The sequence below is a fragment of the Nothobranchius furzeri genome, chromosome 10 (assembly GCF_043380555.1).
Source record: "Nothobranchius furzeri strain GRZ-AD chromosome 10, NfurGRZ-RIMD1, whole genome shotgun sequence".
Classification (NCBI taxonomy): domain Eukaryota; kingdom Metazoa; phylum Chordata; class Actinopteri; order Cyprinodontiformes; family Nothobranchiidae; genus Nothobranchius; species Nothobranchius furzeri.
Window position 1 is genome coordinate 42,491,294 of NC_091750.1, and position 24,500 is coordinate 42,515,793.

The following is a 24,500-nucleotide window of genomic DNA, read 5'->3' on the forward strand; positions in this document are numbered from 1 at the left end:
TTACTAGAACTCCTCATTTACTTCAAAGTCCACAGCCTCAGCAGGGACAAGACACAACAGGAGTCTGGTACTTTAATAGCATCCTACTCAAAAGGACATTAGTTATCTGTAGAGTAACTTAGTGAGCTCCACAACTGGAGTGAATCAAAGCACACATAGGCTCAGAGACCTTCTTAACAACACAAGGTGGGGAAGCAGGTTCAGCTCAAGGATCTTTCTTGCTTTTCCGTCACTGAGTCTAGCAAACTCCAGCGGTCTCTCGGTCCTCACAACCCTACATGTAGTTGAGTCTGGTTTGCCTCTCAGGTTTCGGGATTTTGCATCTCTCTCTCTCACTCATTCGGCTCCACCACAACTCCCTGTGCACTTCTTAGCACTTCTCCGCCTTTTCTGTCAGCGTTCTCATTATCGTAACCTCTCGCATCTGCAGCAGGCAGTGCTCTCATCCGGAGCTGGCCGAGGTGCTGGCACAGCACCTTTGAGAGAAGGAGCTATCCACGAGGCAGGGGACCCTCCCTGGGCTGGCAGGGAAAAGCTGGTGGATGTAACACCACACCAGATGAAGGCATAACAGGGAAATGTTTTTAACCCCATAAGTTTCTGGGTTTATGGAATGCAATGGGGTTTTGTCCGACAGGGACACACTATTTTTCAGAGTAGAAGAACTAATGATGTATAACTATTTTCAAAGAAGTTTTATTTTGAAATTTCACATCAGATTTGGACGAAACTTTTTTTATATGAGGCAAAGGTGTTCTAGTCCGCATCTGTCCACAACAGATGCTGGCATAACCCTAATATATTTTTCAAAGTAGAGGAGTGAATGATTTATAACCATTTTCAAAGTGCTTTAATTTAGAAATTCCACATTAGATTTGGGTGAAATGTTTAAATTGAAGAAGAGGTGTTCTAGTACTCAAATACAAAGGCAGTGTAGAACATCCGACACTTTCATAAAAAAGGTCATGGTGCAGTACATCAATTCCTGTAAACTTATGTAAATCGATGTAAACAGAACAAAAAATAACATACATAAGTTTTTATACATGCAGCTGTCTTTCTAGTCGTTTGTTCTTGTGCGTGGACGTCTGAAATCAAGAGTGGTGTTGCAATTCTCCCGTGTTTCGTGACGTCATGGGATCAGTTGTGTGGGATGCTTTTGCTCCCATTTCTCATCTGAATTGCTCCCGGTTGGGAATTAACTCGCGAGTGGAACGTCGCTATTACAATAGGCGACTGCTTTCACGGCCAGTGGAAAGTCGGGGTTTCGCGTCAAAACGCGCGTTTTGGTCGTACGTAATGCTCGCTTAGAACATGCGCTTTTTTAAAATCCCTTTGGCTTGCCATACACCTTTGGCTTGCCATAGACTCGTGTAACGCGCCGGGATCGCGCGCGCTGTGAGAAGACTGCAAACCCGTTAATGCTCACCGCTTCCTCTTCTTCCATCATGGCTCCCTCGATAGAAAGGCAAGGATACTGGGGGCGGCCAACGTCAACGCTGGACTGGTGTGAGGAAAATTATGCCGTCTCGTTTTACGTCGCGGAGTTTTGTGAGTGACACGTTCTGACATGCTTTTCTGTACATTAATGGTTTCCGCGACTCGTTCCAGGAGGTATACAGCCGTGCAGCCAGCGTACGTCACCATCCTGACGTAAACATCAGGCTGTTGGAGCTATAACGCTGTTTCTGTGTTTATCAGCTACATGTTAACGTAACGACCACCGAACTGCTAGTTAAGCCTTGAGGATAGGGGGAAACTTTACTAACGATGTGCAGACAGCTTAGAGACACGTTTAAATCGTTTATTGTTTATCCTTTAAAACCACTTGATAAACAGGATTCTGTTTGTTTACGTGCGTTGGCAGGAAAGACCTGGGGCCATCTAGTTAAATTAAAATCTTTGAGTCAGACAGAAGGTTGGACGCAGCGGACTGGAGTAAAGCCAGCCTCCACTCGCCGATTGACGGTAAAGTGAGCTGAGCTCTCACTCGATTTTGCTAGGCGCACGAGTTCATAGCTTTACGGTAAAAGGTCAGCCACTGTTTTTCAAAATAAAAGCCCATCTTACAAACATATTTTCTGACTGATTATTAAAGAAATAGAAAACAGAATTCAAAAGTTACGAAATCATAACTGGTATTTAAAAACATATTAAAATAGTGGAAATGCCTAAAAAACAAGTTTTGACAATCCTTTTTAAATATGTTTCCCTGAGAGTTCATAGTGATTAAAAACGACACTAGTATGCATGCCCGTGCACATGCACAGATTATATGAAAGGGCATGGTATTGTAAAAGGTGCGATTGGTTGCCCAAGTCCTTTTTCACCAGAGCTGTGCTAACTGAGCTGGGGCTGAAACTTGCAAGGAGCACAACAGCAGTGGTACGTGTATTTAGGAAGCCACTCAAGATAGTGGTGTTTAAAAATAGCATTTACATGTGGATTATATAATTTAATGGCCATCGGTTGATTGGTGTAGCTATTGAACTCAGTTCAGAAGAATTCGCTACAAAGCTAACAATCAAATAATGTGGCCTGCAGCTGTGCACTAAGCCATAACAAAAGTCAACAGAGCAACTGCGAGGAGACAAAGTAAAAAGATGGGGTCGACCCTGAAAGTCACCAAATTCAAAAATGAGCGACCAACCTCTGAGCCATGGCAGCACATGTAAGCTGTCTCAGGAAAAAAAACCGATAAAAGCTGCAGTCTCACCGAAGGACCATCTGAGACTGTGCTGGGCAACTGCACTGTACTCGAACGATCACCGAGGTTCTGCGTTTCTATTTCATCTAGTCTTAGCCCTTAAGCTAGCTGCTACTGGAAGGATGATCTCAGCATAAGCCAATCATGAAGAGCTTAAATGTACGCCCACCAATGGTGGGCACCCCTTGTGGGTATATAAGTGGAGCGACTCCACTGTTCGCCTCCGTGATCTCTTCAAGCCAAGCTTAAGAGCTTTCTTTAAAGAGTAAATTATTGAAGAAACAACATTCAACTCACCAGCCATGTCCAGCGACACCAGGACCTGCCCGGCCTGCCAGACGGGCTCCATCTCCAGCGGCGACCTGCACGCCAAGTGTCAGGTCTGTCTCGGGGCTCATCACACTGGCCTGGCCTTGACCCCCCAGGCCTTGTGCCCGTTTTGTGCCGCTCTGCCTGCGGCTCCATCCGCTGGCACTTTGCCTTCCCCGTGCACGGGCCCGGCTCCCACTCGTCCTTCATCCTTGGACTCCACGCTCCGCGGTGCGGATCAGTCTCTTCCAGCTGTTCACACTCGCCCTTTCGAGCACAGCCCTCCATGGGTCGCTCCCAGTTCTCTGGTGCGAGCGACGGCGGTAAGGGCGCAAACCCAGTCCTCAGACGTCGTTCACGTGACCTCGAACACGCATCCGCTGTCGGAACGCGCGCAAGAATGGTGCCACCTTTGCCTCATAAGCAAATGGATATCGGACACCATTCATTACGGTCACACACTCCATTTTCAGTCCGCTCCTCCTCCTTTCAACGGGATCGTGGAGACGACGTTCACGTCACAGGTACAATCTCAGGCCCTGGAGCTAGAGCTGCAGGAACTTTTGTCCAAGGACGCAATTTCCCAAGTCCCTCGCGGACGAGAGCTCTCAGGCTTCTACTCCCGCTACTTCGTAGTACCGAAGAAGTCGGGAGGAATGAGACCAATTCTCGACCTTTCCCTGTTCAACTGCTCCATAGCAGTGATGCATTTCCACATGTTAACAATGAGGCAAGTCCTGGAATACGTGCGCTCCGGGGACTGGTTCACGTCAATAGACCTGAAAGACGCATACTTCCACATCCCAGTAATTCCCAAGCACCGGAAGTTCCTGCGCTTCTCATTCAAGGGAGTTCAATACCAGTTCAATCGTCTCCCTTTCGGCTACTCGCTAGCCCCGCGCACCTTCTCCAAATGTCTGGAGACCGCGCTGCAGCCACTGCGCACGACGGGAATGAGGGTTTTATTTTACCTGGACGATCTGCTCATATGCGCCCGGTCCAAGGACGAGGTGTCAGAGCAAACCAGGAAGTTAATAGAGCATCTGTCAACCCTGGGGTTTTCCATAAACTGGGAGAAGAGCTCCATCCTTCCATCCCAGTCGATTGTGTTTCTCGGGGTGGAGCTGAACGCCTCTCTACTGAGAGCACGTTTGTCTCCGGCGAGAGCGGCAGATCTCACCACGGTGATCTCCCGTGTGCAACCCCGCAAGATCGTGAGAGCCCTGTTAGTCATGAAACTCCTGGGCATGATGGCTGCAGCCCACGCTGTGGTGCCGTCAGGTTTACTGCACACGAGGCGCCTGCAGCGTTGGTTCATCCGCCTCCGGGTACACCCGATACGTCAGAAGAGACGTATGTTGAGGGTTCCCCCTTCAGTGGGCGGGACCTCGCTCACTGGGGGAATCCCTGCATCCTCTCACACGGGGTCCCCATCGGATGTCCTACGTCACACGTATCTGTGTTTACGGATGCGTCACTGTTGGGATGGGGGGGCACGTGCTTGTCCCATACGGTGGCAGATCGCTGGCCCTCCCACACACACGAGCACATAAATGTGTTGGAGCTTATGACAGTGAGAAATGTGATCAGACACTTCGCTGCCCTTCTCGAGGGCCGCCATGTCAAAGTTCACACAGACAAACCAGGTGGTGGCAGCCTACATAAATCGCCAAGGGGGAGTTCTATCCCTCCCACTATTGCGTGTAGCCACAGATTTACCGTGTTGGGCACATGTCCACCTGCTGTCCATCAAAGCTACCTACATTCCGGGGGTCCTGAATGTAGCAGCAGACATCCTGTCGAGAGGGGGACCCCGCGACTCCCGACTGGCGTCTGCATCCCGCACTGATATCACAGATCTGGATCAGGTTCGGGGAACCATCTGTGGATCTGTTTGCGGCTCGCGAAAACGCACAGTGTCGCCTGTGGTTTTCTCTGAGTCCCCGGGACCATCCCCCGCTCGGAGCGGACGCCTTCTCGCACCAGCCCTGGCCTCAGATGCTCCTGTATGCGTTTCCGCCAGTCCCACTGATTCCCCGTCTCCTGGACCGAGTTCGGTCGGAACAGCTCTCGGTAATTCTGGTAGCTCCCAGACGCTTGTCCGTGTCATGGTTTCCGGACCTGCAAGCGCTAGTGTCCGGCTCTCTGTGGAGGCTCCCGTGGAGGGCGGATGCCCTTCTCCAGGCGGATGGGATAATCAAACATCCTCCCGAAATAGGCCAGCGGCTTTGGGTCTGGCCGCTGAGCGGTCACGCTTAGAGGCTTCTGGGCTGCCGCATGATGTGGTCGCCGCGATTCAGAGTGCGCGGGCGCCTTCTACCGTCACATCTTATGCTGCTAGATGGGCAGCTTTCCAGAAATGGTGTACAGAGCGAAATGTTCAAGCGCTCTCCTGCCAGCTGGCGGATGTCCTATCGTTTCTGCAGATACTGATGGACAGGGGCCTCGCATTCAGCACTATTAAAACATATGCTGCAGCTATCTCATCCTGTCACCGGGTTTTGGAGAGGGATCTGTTTTCAATCATCCCCTCAAAAACATTAATGCTTCCTTCAAATCCAGGTCAATTTCATTGGCTGGACTTTTCCCTCCTCCCCATAATTCTGATGAGGAGGCGGCTTCCCACCTTCTCTGCCCGGTGCTCGCGCTCGCACGATATATGTCACGCACTTCAGGGATTTGCCGTTTACAAAGCCTGTTTGTGCACTACAGAGACTCTTCCCTTGGGCAAGCGCTGTCGACCCAGCGTCTTTCACACTGGCTGTGTGACGCCATTTCACTCGCTTACACATCATCAGGGCGGGATCCTCCTGAGACACTCAGGGCTCACTCAGCCAGAGGGATCTCCTCTTCTATGGCGCTCCACAGTGGTGTGTCAATGGAAGACATTTGTCAGGCTGCTTCATGGGCTTCACCCTGTTCCTTTACTCGTTATTATTTACGAGATGTGGCTTCAGGATCCATCACTCGTTCAGTGCGTGGACCTCAGCAGGCTGAGTGAAGGCATTATGGCACCACATCAGCCTTGCTTGAATGATTTTCCTCCTCTTGTGGATGATAATTTTAGTGGGGCCCCACTCTCCTCTCTTGTTGCCTCAGCCTTTTAAGCCCTGGGCTGCGGCTGAGCGTCCTTCACTAAAAGGAAACATGTTGGGTGTGTCCATTGGTTGAGCTAACCAGTGTGGCGTAAACCCATCCAGCTGCGCATTATTCCAATAGCAGCTAGCTTAAGGGCTAAGACTAGACGAAATAGAACGTTGGTTACGTATTGTAACCCCAGATTCTATGAGTCTAGTCGCAGCCCTTAAGCCACTGGCCCCACTGGTTCTGTTAGGACTAAGAGCCATCGGAGGCGAACAGTGGAGTCGCTCCACTTATATACCCACAAGGGGTGCCCACCATTGGTGGGCGTACATTTAAGCTCTTTATGATTGGCTGATGCTGAGATCATCCTTCCAATAGCAGCTAGCTTAAGGGCTGCGACTAGACTCATAGAATCTGGGGTTACAATACGTAACCAACGTTCTTCAGCGCAGCAGGGATGTTTTCGGATGCAGACGGTACATGGAACCGAACCGGAACGACTCAGAATCCCGCTGCAGCATGGCGAATGTTTTAAAAACAGAACCCAAGGAAGTTCTAAATTGCATACATCCTCTTCTGCCTATGATTTTGTTGTTTTGTACTTCCAACAGTAGCGCTAAGCTAAAGGCTTGTTAGCTAAAAAGTTTGCTTAACAATAAAATGATCTTTTGTGGCATCAACATTTATGTTTCTCTCATTGCATCATGAGAGTGTGTGGCAAGAAACAATGTATTTTGGCTATATTTTGGTTATTGTGCATGTTCGAAGGAGGATTCAGCGAAGCAGATGGATTATTCTTGCTGTGTGGTTGATAGCTCGGCCCGTGGGAGGCGTGATAAAATGTATTATTGGTAAGAGATGCTAGAAAGCGACCTGGATACTACGAAGAAAGCCTGTATTCCTGCAGTAACAAACAGTTTGTGAGGCTCATTTAGTTCATGGTAAGTCCTTAAGTGACCACATATTTGTTAATTAGAGAAAACATTTTTAAACATTCATCTTTGTGTCATTTAAAGCCACTGAGTCGTGTTGTTTTCACATTCTGATTCAGGCGTCTCAACCTGCGATTATTAGAATAATAAAAAATGTAAAAAAATAAGAACACCGATTAAAGAAGTCTTACCGGCTTTGCTGTCGCTGTGAGGATTTATCCTTTTTCATTGACCATCACCCACGCTGTGGCTCTGCTCGTCGGGGCGGACTGCTGCTATTAGCACGACCACGTCTTTCTGTTTTCAGAAGAAATCGGCTTAACTTTCCTTAAAACTAAATAATTGTAGGCCTCCAGATGTTTGAAAGCCTTTCATTTTATGAGTGAAGGGCCCAGGGCTTTGTCTTAAATAGGACTAAATACTCCCGCAGCAGATTTGTGAAAAAATAAAAAAAGAACAATCCAGCGACTGGGACCAACGTTTTGCATCATCCCAGAGCTTATACAGGTTTTAAATACATTTAGTTTTCAGCACAGAGTTTAAGCTTCTCTCTAAACCTCCGCCTGTTTTTAGATGGTGAAGTGTTCATATATTGGGGATTCTGCCCGCAAGCTCCCTTAAGGGTTTACGTCGCTTATTGATAGCGGGCCATTTTTGCCACATAGCCACTTGCGCTTGTGCACAAAGATGAAAAACAGATGTCAACAAACATCTTTCTATTGAGTTTCCGGATCCTAGCAGAATGCTACCGAAATGCGTCCTTTCAAAATCAGGCGGGCTCAAATGAACCCTTTGGGTGCCAGAGGTTTTTCAAGAAAATATTCAATTTTCAAATGACTATTTCAAAAGGTAGCTTGGAAATGATTACAGATGAAGATAAACTGCGAATGAGGAAAATCTTCAGTAGGACCCAAAGTTTGTACAAATTCACTCATCAAATTAGCATTTTATGACATCATCAGGCTGCTGTATTGGAATGGATAATTTTGACAGACATTCCTTTTTTTTACGTTATTTAGAAATGTTCATTTTATTTAGAAACTTTTAATTTATATGTATATATATATAAAGTTCCTTTGAACATTTTATGTCATTGTTTATCTTTTACAGGGTTTTTCCTGTGTTCAAATTTGCGTGGCGGCCGCCTCCAGCTATTTTTGTGCCGCCCCAGCCTGATTGCACTCTGCCCCCAGCTATATGGATGTTATTTTAACTGCAGTTGCACCACTATAGGGGCGCTGTATCAGCAGCGGTGCACCGAAAAGTGCTAAAATCGCTGCAGAAAAAGACCAAAAACTGCTTTTCTCGCTGGTTGGTACATATCTATGGTTGGTGCTATTGTAGGGCGACCATACGTCCTCTTTCCCCTGGACATGTCCACTTTTCACTCTCTGTCCAGGGCATCCGAGGGGGTTTCCTACATTGATCAAAATGTCCAGTTTTTCATCCGGCAGCAGGGATCGAGTTATGGCGGATAAATATCTTTGAGGGAATGATCCAGTTTCTGCCTATATTACAATATTTATGGACTCTCGGCGTAGCGGGGACGTTGAGTGGAGAGGACGCAGAGCGCCGATTGTTGGCGGGCCCGCTGCGTCCGGCGCACGATACTTTCTCAAGGTGGCGCAACAAAACATTATTATTAACACATGATCATTCATATCTGTTTAAATCCTCTGGTACTCTGTCTTTTAATCGTTCCTGACGCGCTCCGCTCATCATGTGCTGCGGTGATTTCACCTCACTGACGCAGCATCGAAACGCGCACTCCGCTTTGCGGTCAGGAGATCCCTTTGATCTGCTTAGTTCAAAAGTAACTGATGAGGTGAAAAAGTAAGAATCCAGGCAGCAGTTTTTCTGGAGAGTTTAGAGGAGATGCAGGAAGATGATAGACAGACAGGACAGGAAAATTGTTAAATAAAAACAAAAAAACAAAAAATGATTATATGGCACACTTTGACTTCCATATGTCACACATCTGCCACTTTTTTATGTCTTTTATTACATTGCTGCTACATCTGTCACATTAGCGGTGTTTGTACCATTATTTCTGCGTCCACCGTGTCTCACACACGGTGAAACAAACTTCAAACCCAACGTTTGGAGCTTGTAAGTGAAGCAGTCAATATTCTGCTTCATAATTGGAGTCAGTTATTACCAGACAAAGTCAGCAAAGACCAGACCTGCCAGCAAGTGTTATCCCTCTAATATAAAGTTTTTTTGTGCTGCATTCGTGTCTTCTTCTCCGTGACCGGGAACCTCTCGGCGGGAGGCAGTTTTCAAACCCTAAAACTCAGAAACTTTCAATTTAAACACACTCATAATTGTTGCTCAGCCTGATAACATTCTGCACTTTGGCCAGGGGTAGCCCTGATTTCCCCCCTACTCTACTTTTTAGTCCTTGCCCCGTTGTGGTTCCAAGGGCTGAACCCGGCTGGCATCGCGACTGTCGGCAGCTGATTAGCTAGAGGGTGTAGTCACTGCATCGCTTTCTGGCTGCTACCTTGCTGCCTAAAACTGTTTCCTGGTTCAGAGTCAAACAAAAAGCAATAAAACTGAGCAGAATGTTCAACAGCCCTACCATTTTTGTGCTGAGTTGTGTTTCTTTGAAGCATACAGGTCACCTCACACTGTTTTTGTCTTGAGTAAAGATCACATGCCTCCCCCTTTCCCAGGGGGTGTACCCACTTTTTGTCTTAGAGCTGGCAGGAAAAACCAGCAACACTAAAATGAGCTTGAGTTACCCACTCTGTACTGAGCTGTTTTAGGCTGACTAGTGCTATTGGAGAAGGCCTAATAGTCCCTCCAAGATGTCCTGGGTCTTGATTTGGGTCACCTCCAAGTTGGATGTGTCTGTAAAACCTCGGTAGGCATCCAGGAGGCATCCTAACCAGATGCTCGAAATCGGGCTTTTTTGAAGTTTCACAAATCACAAGCTATGTTTTATGGAACCTGCTGTTAATCTAGAATAATCTTGTTCAGTACTGAAGAGTGTAGATGTGTTTTTTTGTGTTTTTGAGCTAGACCAGTTTCAATGTGGACTAGATAAAAATCATGTTGAAATCCATCTTTTTTTTAAGTTCCACAAATCAGATAAAGGGTTAACAAATCACAAACTATTTAATGCAAACTGCTATTGGTCTATGTATGGTTGAACCTTTTCATTTGGAAGCAAACTTGTTTTTGTAGTAACACTGAATGTGGAATAACCAAATTATACACAAGTGAGTCAATTTTAAATAAATTCAGTGGTATTGGTTACTTATGTAGCATCACACTTTAAAGCGTAACGACTGCATATTTAATTATGACCAGTAAGACGTGATGCTTCCATATAAATATGAAATATCAACCTGATTGATCTTTGGATTCTTTGCTTGTTCAGGGACCATAAACACACTTCGTATTAATTCAGGCAGAGCCAAGTATATAGTTAAAAGGAATTTTATTCTTTTCTAAACTAATTATAATGCATGACAAGCTAAGAGTAATGATATGTGATGGAGTGTATATGCGGTGATGTAATGTGTGTTGTAGGTGGTGTGGTGTAAAGTAGATGTGTATCAGAACCTTTATCTGAAAGAGATTGTGAATTCTGGGTGTAAAATAATTTGTTGTCTGCTATAAGCTAGAGAGTTGATTATTAATAAAACAACATCAAACGCAATCTGTTGTGTCTACATACCCTGATCGGAGACCCCCGGTCAGATCCGAAATGTCAGGAAGTCATCCAGTGAAACTCAAGGCACCAAAGTTTGTAGAATAACTGCGGTGTGACCAGTCCGGTCTTGAGATGTCTCCAAGTCACAACAGGCAGGAAGGTTCGTTGCATCTAACACGGATGGGCTCTTGAGTCGTACGGCTGTGTCAGCTGGCAGTGTGCCAACAGGTTTGACTGTGTTTCAGAGAGGTGTCTCAAGGAGGCTGGTTCCAAATTGGCCACTCCGGAGTTCCGCTTGAAAACAAATAACTCGGGAAGTCACTCTAGTTTTAATAATCTAACATCCCTCAGAAACCACACCTTCTAGATTCCAGAAAACACAGGAGCAGATGGTGTTTCCTTGTGCAAGAACATACGAGTGCTTGATCTACTTAACGGTGGATGGTAGAATTGCAGGAAAAAATTTCTGGGACGCATCCTCAGTAGTGTTCCTCTGGATCACGGGGTGTTTCGACCTTTATCACTATACACCCTCCTCAGAGGCAGTCAGCTGCAGGTTGATCAGACCTCAGCTTGCGTCCCAAGTCCAATTAGCCATTAAAGTGTGCAACCTGGCACACTACTTGGGGGTCCAAATGGGGTCTTTCCTCTTCAGTGCAAAGCCATCAAAGCTACATCAGCGGCAGCAGAAAGAAGCCGCCAGTGGCTCTGGCCCATGATTCCTAGGTCCCTTAATAGTTTTGTGGTAGATGTTCCCACAAACCCTCTGCACCCGACCTCCACTGGGCAGACCTCATTCCAGCCACAGTGTTTTGCTTTGGCGGCTAGGTCAGCATACCGCAGATGCTTCCGCTCAAAGGCCTCCTCCATGGAATCCTCCCAGGGTATGGTGAGTTTGATTATGTAAACCTTCTTTATGGAGGAAGACCATAGCACCAGGTCAGGCCTAATGGTGGTGGTAGCTATCTCTGAGGGAAACACCAGTTGTTTGCCAATGTCTTCCAGCATCTTCCAGTCATGTGCTAGGCACAGCTGACTTCTCTCTGATGATTTAGAGCTGCTCTTAGTGGCTGCTGTGCCTTCACGGATTAAAGCAGTTGCCTATGGTGGTGTTGAGATGTTAGGTACTGAAAGGGCGCTGATGCTAGATCGTTTTTCCTCCGGTGTAGCAGCAAGGCATTTCAAAACTTGATTGTGCCGCCAAGTGTATCGTCCTTGGGTAAGGTTGGTTTTACACCCAGTGAGTATGTGCCAGAGGGAGGCTGGCTTGGAGCACAGGACGCACCCACGATCTTCACCAAACCACTGGTGGAGATTAGTTGGTGTTGGTAGGACATCATATGTGGCTCTGATGGAAAAGCTCAAGTATGATTTGTTTGTAGGCTTTACCAAACATCCCTCAGAAACCACACCTTCCAGATACAAGCTGTTCTAGTTCTGTGGATAAAGAATCTTTAAACTTGATGTAAGATGACCTTAACCTTAATTTGCATCTTACGAACATTGAGTATGAGTGTAGATAATGATTAACTTGTTAAATCAAACATTACTGATCATAAAATATAAACGGATCATTGTAAGCACAACAATATTCATTTCAACTTCACTGAATTAGGCACAGATTATTCAAACATTTCATTTAACATCTGGTTCATTCAACCATATGATTATAAATGATTATCAAAACTTATGAGTTGTAAAAGTTCACTTTTCATTCAGAGTGTGGAATCCAGCTGTCTGAGATACGTTTGACAATCTTGTCTTCATGGACTGTCGACAAGCAGAATCTTCTGAGTGTTAGAAGATAGAATAGAAAATCCACCTAGATAGTGGAATTTTGTCTGTAGGTGACCGGTCACTATGTGGTCAATATATAGGTCAAAATTGCCCTTTTCTGGACGTTACACTTATGCCTCGGTTTTTGATTGTTTTTATCCCTTAAAAAATTTATATATTAAGCAAATATTAAAATGTTTAATATTTTGAATCTTTTAAGTATTTCTATTTTTATGTTTTCCTGTTGTTTACTCTTTATTCTTATTTTGTACTCTCCTTTTTTGCTCCTGTATTCATTGTAATTGCTGCTGTGACACCAAATGTTCCTCATAGAGGAACAATAAAGGGATTTTCTATTCTATTTCTATTCTGTTCCTATCTGTAGTCTTTCTAGTTCCTGTGTTAAAGTAGGTTAAAACTTTTTTCATGGGCTAACAACAAAAACAAAAATAGTAATTCTCTTAAATGAAAATGTAATATCTCAGCTAATAATGTTCAGGCATTGGAGCAGAAAAAAGTGTTTGTGTTGTTCTGTTCATCTTCACCATAGACAACAGTTGCACACACGTAAGTGCTGCTGAACATGGAGATCATCTGAGCAGCTTGACCAAGCATTTGGGTCAGTGTGTCGGGGAGGACGGATAAAAACTGCAGCAGCTACAGAGTCATGCTGACTTGAGCGTGTCGCTAAACTGGAGTTAAATCATCTCGGTCTAGAAGTTGGTCGGTGAGCTTCCTCTGTCAGCAAAAGATTACTGAATATTTGAAATCTTCATTTCTGGGCTTCAAAGTCAGCAAATTGCTGAGTAAACTCGGCTCTGAGTAAGAAGAGACTGAGGAGGGTAATGCTGGTGACACTTATACTGGTAGCATGGAAGCTAATGACGGTAAACAGATAAGGAGGGGGCACTTCAACTGACACGCTAATGCCACAAAGCACTATGGGGTTTGAGGTCTTTGTGGGTTAGGGTTAGAAATGGGAACCAACGTCAGTTTTGTCAGGTTTTCTGTATGGCAGTTTTATTTTTATTGGGGATATTTATTTGGCTTGCAAGTTTTGGACAAAGAGGGTAAGTAGAATTTTAATTAAAATATCAGTGTGTAAATTAATATAGTTATTCTGACGTTTGTTAATCAAGAAATAATTTTTAAGGATTTGAGAATTGAAAGATGGATAAGTAATGAAGCTGTCGTCAAACATTATAAATATTAACCTCCTTGAAACTGTTTATTATGTAATGTGATGGAAGTGGTTACATTTACTGAATGAACAATGAGATGTGATATTCCATATAAATATGAATTATCAATCTGATTGGCCTTCGCATATTTGATTTAATATGAACTGAGGTTCTTTGGACTACCAGGAAAACACACACATTTATAAAAATTAATTTAATTCTATATTTCTAAACTAATGATGACAACTGCTTCAGTGTTTAGACCAATTGTGTGGTTAGTAATCTCAGGGTTTATATTCAATTATTCTTTAGATACTGTTGAGGTGAGCTATAGCTATCGTGCAAGGTGTTGATCTTAGTTGGACATTGGATATCCGGCAAACAATTACTCCATGACGCACTACGGTTAGCGATAGGTCTTCATGCCGCGTGCAGTGCCACAGATGGTGATTAGCTGTGTTCCAGGCTGAGTTACAGCTACCGTGCATGGCAATGAATTTAGTTGGACGCTGCGCTCTAGTCGAGGTGGATATCTGGGTGTATTTGTTTGCTTAGTTGGCGTCGAGGTCAGTGGACCGCTTCAGTGTTTATCAGGAATTCTGTAGCTTAGCTAACACCAAGGGGCCTGCTTCTGTGTTTATGCCAATTGCACAGTAATGTCTGGGTTTATATATGAGCAATCACTTGCTTAACTAGCGTCGAGGTGAGCTATAGCTTCCTGGCACCTGGCATCTCACCATGTTGCCACCGTCTTGTGCCAGATGGCAGGCCCCTTTCTACATTTCTTCAGGTTATCTTTAGCATTGGATTTTGTTTGCTGATGAAAAACAGAAACGGCAGAAATTCACTTCAAGGTATTTATGTAATTCAAGTAGTCTCAAAGTGCTGTACTAAAATCATTAAGTTCAGTTCACATCAGGTCCAGATTTAAGCCAGATCAGATCTGTTGTAGTGAAAGGGGACACATGTTGTGAACATTAAAACGGCTGACGTGTATTCTGAAAATGTTTTGCAGTCACTGACCTTTTCTACACTCTCACTTCAACACAGAATCTGTTGGAGTGTTACGGTTGAAGCTTTTGTTTGCACAAGTAACACACTGACCCCTCAAGGTTGATGCTTTCAGCTGCACAGGAGCTGTTAGGCATTTAAACTCGTATTCTGGCTAAAAAGGCTGGGACGTATTTTTCTTTACAGAAAAGTAGCACTGACACAACTTTAGTCCCCTTTTTACGTGTGGGTGTGTACATTATCTCCCATTCACAGCACCAATCAATACAGTACAGGAAAAATATTCATTTTAACCCATCATTCATTAATGTAAAGTATAGGACACATTATTAAAACACTTTGGATTTAAACAAATATTTCATTTAACAAAATATGATTATATAACCTTTTAAAGTCATCCACGAGCCAGGGAAGACAAGCTTTACTCAAAGAGGATCGATGAGAAGTCCTGCGTCTTGTAGCCTTGAAGACTCATGACGTACACAGGATTAGTTAAGAATATTGGCTCAAGTTACGTTCTTCGTATTGGCACCATGGTGTCAGATTGACCTGTGTGAAGAAGTCTGGCATGTAACTTAAAAGTGAACTTCTGGTCATTTTTGATGAAAAACATGACCATTTGGTATGTGCAATTCAGACATTTACAGTTGTCTTTGATAGACCAAACAACACTCCCACACTCGCATGCTTTTGTAAAACTGTTGCATCTGCACTTTTTATCAGTGACCTCTGTGCACACATCCAAGCTCTCATGTAAATGGCTTTGTTTTTATCAGATAATGAAAGGTATGTTGACTCTGATAAAACATTTAGACATTTTTGATTTTCAAGCTAGCTAACATCGTGGTTAGCCTGGCCGTTTCTGTGCCTGAGGCAGAGTAGAGTCTCTGTGGTCTTGTTTGACATGCATCAGTTACCAAGGGGACACTAGTTCATTCAGAGACCATTCTTCAGGAGTCAAACTCAAAGACAGTAAAAACCAACTGCCCACGTGCGCACTTGACTAAAACAAATCTTTTGTTCTATTTAGGCCCAAAGTATGCAGACGTTAGGAATGTGTAGATATCCATTTTTGTTATCTGATTGCAGTCAGCCTGATAAAAGCAGGTCTGTTCAGCCGATGCTTTCTAATAGTGTTCCCTCTGCAGGAAGAGGGTTGGTATCAGATAGTCGGTAGTAAGCAAAAACAGGACAGCAACCACACATTTCTGGTAGGAACTGTAATCTATAATAACTGAAGAATGCTAAACCTAAAGTGTGGAGAACCAAAATGCTAGTTTTTTTATTAGAGCAATGCATTACTCCTTCCCTTCTGTTACACAGTGAAGTGTAGTAAGCACAAAAGAGACATGATGACTTGGTTGATGAACAAGGAAAACCAGGTTAATTTCCTCTGGTTAAAAAAACTCAGAAAATCCAGCAGTCTTCAAAATGGCCACCCATCCATCTCTTCCAGTCTCAGTCACTTTCAGAGAGAGATCTCTTGCCACACCCAGCAGTCCACCTATATACCCTCCGACCCCCCCTCCAATTCAGGTCGGCCAATCACCTCAGCCTTTCACAGAAGAAAAGAAAATGTTAACATTCATACCACCTTCAGCTATTTTCGATAATTAGATAGTCTACATGTAAATCACATCAAATTTACAAATAAGTCATTCTATGCTTTTCTTTAAAAGTTCTCCACTCAGGCATTGTACTATAAAAAGGCAGCATTAGAGGCGGGCTTCCTCTTTACCTGGTTCAAGATGGCTGCCGCAGAGGACAGCTCCTGAGGGTAACAAACAAATTCATGTTTAACACAGATTACATTACAGTCCTGCATGAATACTCTTTAGTTAAAGAAAACATATTGCTTCTCAACACCTTCACATCTTTAAAGCAAGACTGGACATGACATAGATGACTTAGGCTTTTCTATGCTGATTAAATACTTTTGATTGTAGTGTCTAAATCAATTTAGCTGTTTTTACTGTACTTGTGGTAATGATAGAGTAAAAGCTAACAGAAACACGCTAATCACTAATCATATCTCCCACTGGCTCAACAAGAACCAGCTCATTCTGCCTTAATCAGACTGCGCTAGATAAGCTCCTCCCTCTGGTAGAAGACATTATCTCTCACGTCGACTTGCATCCGATTCTTCTCTTACTTGTTTCATTTTCTTACTTTAACCACTGCTGCTTGGTGGTGCATGATAAAACATGTACCACCAACAGTTTATTTGGTGTTGTTGACAGTTTATGTTCAGCACAATGCAGTTTAGTAAACATCTCCTGACATTGACAACAGGAATCAGGTTGTAACATCTAAGCCTACGCTCACATTAGGTACCTTTAACCTACATGAAGTTCAACAACCTTTAACTGTCTGGAGAAAGGTGTTGCAGATTTGCAACGTTAAAACCTACCTACCTGGTTACTCCACATATATATTTCATGAGCAGTTTTTTAACTCAGAAGCACCCCTGAAGGACTTAGTTGCTCGTCCTTTTATCAACACTGTTGCTGAATTCCTGTCTTGTGAAGAGGATGATCAGGGCTGTCCATCTTGTTGTGTAGCTTCATCTTTTTTCTAGCCAGCTCGGGGGCTTCAGAACCATCTTTGCCAATGCTAGTTCTGATTCTGCTCCTCCAGGAGGTCTGATTGCCTTTCCAACAGACAAATAAACGATCTGTAACATCTTGTTACAAACACTTAGGGACTTCTGTTTTAAGTCAAGATCCTGGGTCAGGCCAAGGGTAAAGAGATATTGGTCTGCATGGGCCATGAGGACTCTGGAGCTCCAACCTTGTTATGGTTTACTTTCTCCAGCTGTCTCTTCACCTGGCTGATGGAGACTAACAGGAAGGGGGGGGGGGGGGGGGTTACCATTTTCTCCTGATGTGGTTAATGACAATAATCGGCAGCAGCAGGATCCTTGAATTAAGTTGAACATTAAACAGTTAAAACAATGGAAATTTGACAGAGGAGCTGTTGGTAGAAGGAAGAAACTGAGCTTCTTCATGAACATAGGATGGAGTGCAGCATCATTTTATCAAAGAATGTGTAGAGTTCATTGACTTTGTCTTTTAGATTCTCCTTCTACTTTGTGCCAGTGATGTTCTTAATCCATTTTCGTCAAGAGCAGGGTTTTCCTCATGTACTACCCATTGTTTTGTAGATTGACTTTAAGTTCTTTTTGTTTACGCCTCAATAATATCCACGTCTCCCTCCCTGAAGAATCTTCTTTGCATAGTACTTCAGAAGCCATTGATAAATGTGATTAAATTATTAATCACAGGAATATGAATGCTGATGAATTCTTAGCACTAGAGTGATACCAGGGTAAACCTGATGTTACCTCTGATCGCATTTCCAGTTTTACAGCAGAGGCCTCAGAAGCAGTAGTCGAAATATAAACAATCCCTAAGCCACACACGCTTCAGCTCGAATTACAGTTTAGTTAAAAACAAGAAATACATCAGAACAACAACATGGTTCCAGAGACATTCAGATACAACTGTCTTTTTCTTTGCACAGGGAACACTGTCAGCAACCTGATCATGATCCTTCCTCCTATTTATGGGGCCTTCCTAACCTATCGTGACGGCCTTGAGTTTCGATACATCTGCTCGTTTCTGGGACTTTTAGGTGAGTTTATGTTCATGTATTTAGCAGAATGCAGTTCTGTGCCTCCTTGGTAAGGTCCATTCAGAGTTTCAGGAGAGGAGGGTCTGTCGGATTGTCAAACCTTGATCAGATTCAGGAGGAAAAGGGTAGAATGCCTTCTCCGGGTCAGGGATGAAGTCCTGCCTCAAGTGGAGGAGTTTAAGTATCTTGGGGTCTTGTTCGTGAGTGATAATGAAGTCAACAGGTTGCCCTTGAGGCTAACAACAAACACTAATCAATCAATCCTAGGTGGCAGTGAGGCAGCATAATAAATCATAAAGGGAAGTCAACAAGGAGTGAGTGGACAGTAGAGTGGGGGGCGGTTACAGGGAAAAGAAGAAGAAGAAGGCAATCTTTTTTATAGTGCCTCAAGATAAAAATCACAAGACTTTACAAAAAATATTTAAAAAAATTAAAGTATAAAAAGATTTAAAAAATGCTTCAAAACATGTTTAAAAGGAGAACAAAATGTAAGGAAAGGGAGAGAGAAAATGAATAAGAAAGAGGGAAATCAATAGATCCCGGGAAAGGCGGAATAAGAACGGAACAAGGAGAGGGTGATGAAGGTCACACAAAAGCCAGCTTGAACAGGTGAGTTTTTAACTTCTTTTTAAAGGTGACTACTGAGTCCACTGATGTCAAGCTCAGGGGGAGAGAGGTCCAGAGTCTGGGGGCCACAGCTGCAAATGATCTGTCACCTTTGGTCTTAAGCCTGGTGCTGCACAACCAGTAGGCTTTGGTCACTGGACCTCAGGGACCTGCTGGGGGTGTAGGGACTAAGAAGATCACCAATGTAAGGTGGTACTAGTCCATGTAAGGCCCTATAGACCAGAACCAGGATCTTGAAATGAACCCTGAAGTTGACTGACAGCCAATGAAGCTGGAGGAGAAGCGGGGTGATGTGGGTGTGTTTGGAGGACTTGGTCAGAAGCCGAGCACAGGCGTTCTGAACCACCTGTAGACGGTTCAGGGAGGTTCTGCTCAGACATGTGAAAAGAGAGTTACAGTAGTCTAAGCGTGAGGAGATGAAGGTGTGGATAACTGTCTCAAGTTCAGAGCGGGACAGAATGGGACTCAGCTTAGCGATGTTCCTGAGATGGAAGAAGGAAGAGCGAACAAGAGAACTGACATGAGAATCCAGGGTGAGAGCTGGGTCAAAGGTCACGACAAGATTGCTGACTGAGGGTTTGGTGTGAGAAGAAAGCTGACCAAGAGAGTCTCTGATTTTGGGATCCAGCTTGTCTGGGGCACAGATGAGAATCTGTCTTATCTTCATTCAGCTGTAGAAACCTCCCAGCCATCCAGGTTTTAATAGTCTAAGCAGGTGTGTAGCAGCTGCGGCTTAGACATCTCATGGAGCTTAAAGAAGATGTACAGTTTAATGTTGTCTGCGTAAAGATGGTAGGAGATTCCTTTGAAGGAGCTCAGGTGTGCTGAAGAGGAAGCAGAGGAGGAAGAATAGGGGCCTCAGCACAGAACCTTGTGGGACACCATGAAAGAGGGATGCAGTGGATGACCTTAATTTGGAGACGGCCACAGAGAAGGAGCGCTCAGACAGATAAGAGGAGAACCACTCCAGAGCAGATCCTGATAGGCCTACCCAGTCTCAGCCTCTCCAGTGGCAGGTGATGGTCAACAGTGGAAAAGGTGTCAAAGGGAGGATACTAGTTTAAAAGATGCTCTCTGAAGGACTGGGTCTTCAGGAGTTTGATCTTTGTCATCATACTGTTGACACTGCCTTGGACTGAAAATGTTTTGTTTGTCTCTCACCCAGCTGTAGGTGTTGGTTCCTGGTGCTTCCACATGACATTGTTATATGAGATGCAGGTGGGTCACTACTGCACTTGTCTGTTCTTTAATTTGAGTCTGGCAGAAAACTTCTGACTTAAAATGCTAAATCATGCTGAAACTGTTTTTCTGTGTTTTGCAGTTGCTGGACGAGCTGCCAATGATTTACAGTACATGTGTCTTCGTCTACTGTCTGTAAGGCTTTCAGGCTTTTTCTTTGCTGTTATTATACAAAACAAGACAGTTTAAAGTGTCTCATTTGTTATGACTGAGCTTTTGCTAGGGTTGCTTGATTATAAAAAAAAACATTATCACTTTTGTCAATCCCAATATCCTGATTGTTAAACGGGTTAGGGTTAGGGTTAGGGTTGCTGGATGTTTGGGAAACAAACATTTCTTACTTCTCGTTAGACAAAACCATACAGAAAATCATGATGTGCTGTTCATCAAAATAGAGCTTCAAGAGATGTCCAGAGCTCTATATGATTTATTATGACTAGGGTTGGTCATCATTTGATTTTGAGCGATTCCAATTCCTTGTTTCGATTCCGGTTCCTATCGATTCCCGATTCCGGTTCTTTCAAGACATGGCATGTTTTAAATGAGCCAGCTAACCACAGGCCCTACTTGATGAAATAATCTTAACTTCAACGTGAATTTTAATTCTATGAACAATAACATCACCTTCATTTAGACAAAAACATGTTTTGGAGGAAAAAAAGAAAAAGACTTGCAGCACAACCAGTGTGTTTGTTTCTGACCACAACCAAAGTCTGGAAGAAGCCTCTGGGATGAGAGGCTAAATGTCTCCAACATATCCAGAAACGTCCAGCTGCTTTCAGCTAAAACTCTCAGGATGATCATGTCCAGGATGACTGAGAACTACACCTCCATGCTACAGCAGCATTCAGTCAGAACAGAAAGTGAAACTTAAATGTAGCTGCTGTCAGTAACAATCTAACGATTTTAAACATTAAAACTCTCAACAGAAATAGTTCAGAAAGGAAATTAAAATGTTCACAACTTTGTGTGTGATTAATTATTATTATTATTTATTGTGGAACAAGCTGGTGTGGTCCACCACTGAGAAAGCTGCTCTAGCATGATGACTTTAATTATTCTACAGGTTATTGTTCAGCCTTCTGACACTGCTGTTGTGTCCTTGGGCAAGACACTTCACCCAACTTGCCTGTGTTAGTGGTGGTCAGAGGGGCCGACGGCGCCAAATGGCAGCCTCGCCTCTGTCAGACCTCCCCAGGGCAGCTGTGGCTACAAGTAGCTTACCATCACTAGCAGTGTGTGAATGTGAGAGTGTGTGAAAGCATCTTTGGGTGTCTAGAAAAGAGCTATATAAGTTCAATGCATTATTATTATTATTATTAAGATGAGATCAAATAAAAACTTTATTGATCCCACAGGGAATTGCCTTATGGACAGCTGCTGTCATTCATACAGCACACTCCACAATAAATTACTAAAACACAATAAAAACAGCTATAATAAGTTACAAAACCTAGGCAAAACACTTCACAGCTCAATTATTTATGCTTGGTCAGGGAGTTGTGCAATCTAACAGCAGGTGGTACAAATGACCTCCTCAGCTGTCTGCTGCGGAACACACTCCTCTCCTTGAAGACCTCATGAGAGGTGTTGTTCATGATTGCCCTGAATCTGGACATAATCCTCTGCTTTGCCACCTCCTCCACTGAGGCCAACTTCAGCCCCACCACAGAGCTGACCTTCTTTGTGATTTTATTCAGTCTGTAGATGTGTTTTTACTGGTGCAACTCCAGCACACCACAGCATAGAGGAGGGCACTTGGTACTACTGACTGGTAGAACGTGCAGTAGCCTAGAGTTGATTTTGAATAACTGCAGCCTTTGAAGAAAGTACAGCCTGGATTGGCGCCTCTTGTAAAGCTGGTCTGTGTTGGCAGCTCATTCCAGCTGATTGTCCAACACCACTCCCAAGTATTTATATGATAGCACAACCTCAACGCTGTCTCCCTCTATGAGCACTGTCTGATGTGTAGGAGTTTTCCTCCTGAAGTTCAGAACCATTTCTTGGTTTTCTGAACATTCAGCTGCAGATGGTTCCCCTTGCACCAGGCCACAAAGCCCTCTACCAGCCACCTTTACTACCCCTCCTCACCCCCATAATGCACGCCACAGTGGCAGTGTTGTCAGAAAACTTTTGCATATGGGAAGTTGCAGTGTTGTGGCAAAAGTCAGATGTGTACAATGTGGAGTGCAGGAGACAGTACTGTTTAAAAAGAACTGAGTTTAAAATAGAAGTGCAAGAATAAATATCCCTCTGATCCAGTTTTTAGGGGACCTCAGTTAACAATATGTTTGACATTTATCATATGCTGTCTTTGTGTCCTTCATTTCCATTCATTTTTATGTATATTACCCTGTACAGACTAGGTATCCAGATTGCTAAAGTGCTTTACAAAATTCACAAAGAACAAAAGGAATGAATAAGTCGCTAGAAATAAAATGGAATGATATTTTGCAACTAAGTGTTGACAGCTTTCATGAATAAAAAAGTTTTAAGATTTGATTAAAAATGGCCAAGCAAGTAAATTTAGCTACGAGAATGTTCTGGAGAAACTGGGATGAAGACCTCAGAGATCTGCCACTGACACAGAAACTCTATAAATCTGAGATATTAGGTGGGGCAAACCATTAGGAGCTTGGAAAACTAAACAAACAACTAAACAGCAGGCAGCCAGTGGAAAGCAAATAATGTTGGGGTTATGTGTCAGAAGATGTGCAGCTGCATTTTGGACCAACTGAAGGTTTTTCATGGATGACTGAGAGACACCAACAAAAGTGTTACAGTAGTCCATTCTCGCACTAACTAAAGTGTAAATCACCTTCTGAAGATATGCACAAGTAAAGCAAAATATTTACCTCTTGCAAAAAGGCGAAAGTGGTAAAAGCTCAATTTGATAATTGAGCCTAACTGTTTATGAAATTCATTACCTTGTCACAAGGTAATGACTGGGTGTAATGGAATGTTATGGAAGGTTTTGATTTAGCCACTGTGTTGTATAGTAGACTTGAGATACTATAAGATTGAAAGTCGCTGCTACCTGGTCTGTAAATCTTAAGGTCATCTACATATAAGTGGAAAGACAACTTTTGTTGACTTATAGTTGCTGCAAGGGGCAGCAGATAAATCAAAAAGGCAAGGGGCCAAGGATGGAACCCTGTGGCACTCCACATGACACAGGAGCACTGGAGGATATTTTTACGAATAACGACGAAGAATGATTTGACTACCAAATATGAAGTTAACCACTCCTCGCCATGATTTTGTACAGATGTTTTAAAACACTACAACACATGGGAGTCTAGCCCTTAGAAGCGGTGAAAATGCCTTCCATTCAGAAGCACAGACAAAATAAAAGCATATTACAAAATGGATTAAGATGAAATGTAAAATACTGGTTTTGTGATCATAGAAGCCAGAATTGGAATGCAAAATCAACCGACTGCAAAGCCCCAATGCATAATGTATCAGTTTGATTTACTACCAGGGAGTGTAAAACACCGTCATTCATTACAACTTTAATTCATGATTTTATTGTTCAGTTAGCTGAGTGTTAAATGTTAAAAAACACTTCTTTTGTTCAGATATGAGTGCTTCAAGCAAGAGAACAGCACCAGTGGATTTTCTATTGTGTTATTATTATTCTTTAGTGTCTCAGTTACTTTGGTGAGTACACACATATATTTTAAACACTTAATACAACCAGCAGACCTCCTGAGCTGTTTGTGCTTGAATTTCACACAGGTGTACCTGCAGTGGAAGGAGCCAGTGTTTCACCAGGTGAGGCAGACTTCCCTATATTTGCTATTAGGGCTCAGTGTGCCGTAGGTCAGCCGTAACTTGTGTAAACACTGGCTTTGCCAACAACGTGAGCACTCACTGCTGTGCATGTTGGTTGTTAAACGTCAGCCTCTTGCAGGCTTAGGAAATGCAGAATTAATGGCTTGATCTGCCTGTTAAATCAACAACATTTTGTTAGTCAGACACGGGTGTAATTTTATGCAAATGTTCCTCATAGCCAGAGGTGAAATGAGTACTACAGTTTCCTACTTAAGTACAAGTACCAATACTTGAATGATTTTTTACTCAAGTACAAGTAAAAGTATTTGCCTAAATTGTTACTCAAGTAAAGTAAAAAACTTTGATAAATAAAATGTACTCTAAGTAAAAGTTGCTTAGTTACTTTTTGTCAGCGTAAGGATGACTACATCTAAGTAGTGCAAAATCACAACACTCTCACGTTCACCCCCACACACACATGCGCGCACGCATGCACACACCATGGGTTTATGAACCATTATGTCAGAAGAGGATGTGTCCCCCCCCCCCCCCCACTTTTTTAA

At 43.5% G+C, this 24,500-nt stretch overlaps 1 protein-coding gene across 1 annotated transcript in view; it reads left to right on the plus strand.

Annotated features, from left to right (window-relative positions):
- Positions 1-1,341: 1,341 nt before the first annotated feature.
- The window catches only part of acer3 (alkaline ceramidase 3), a 33,415-nt gene continuing 10,256 nt past the window's right edge, over positions 1,342-24,500 (plus strand). Inside the window, exons 1-6 of the mRNA XM_015960141.3 lie at positions 1,342-1,551; positions 18,184-18,294; positions 20,087-20,139; positions 20,243-20,295; positions 23,742-23,823; positions 23,902-23,937. Of these exons, the coding sequence (XP_015815627.1) occupies positions 1,422-1,551; positions 18,184-18,294; positions 20,087-20,139; positions 20,243-20,295; positions 23,742-23,823; positions 23,902-23,937 (465 nt within the window). The 5' untranslated portion in view covers positions 1,342-1,421. The remainder of the gene's footprint in view (positions 1,552-18,183; positions 18,295-20,086; positions 20,140-20,242; positions 20,296-23,741; positions 23,824-23,901; positions 23,938-24,500) is intronic.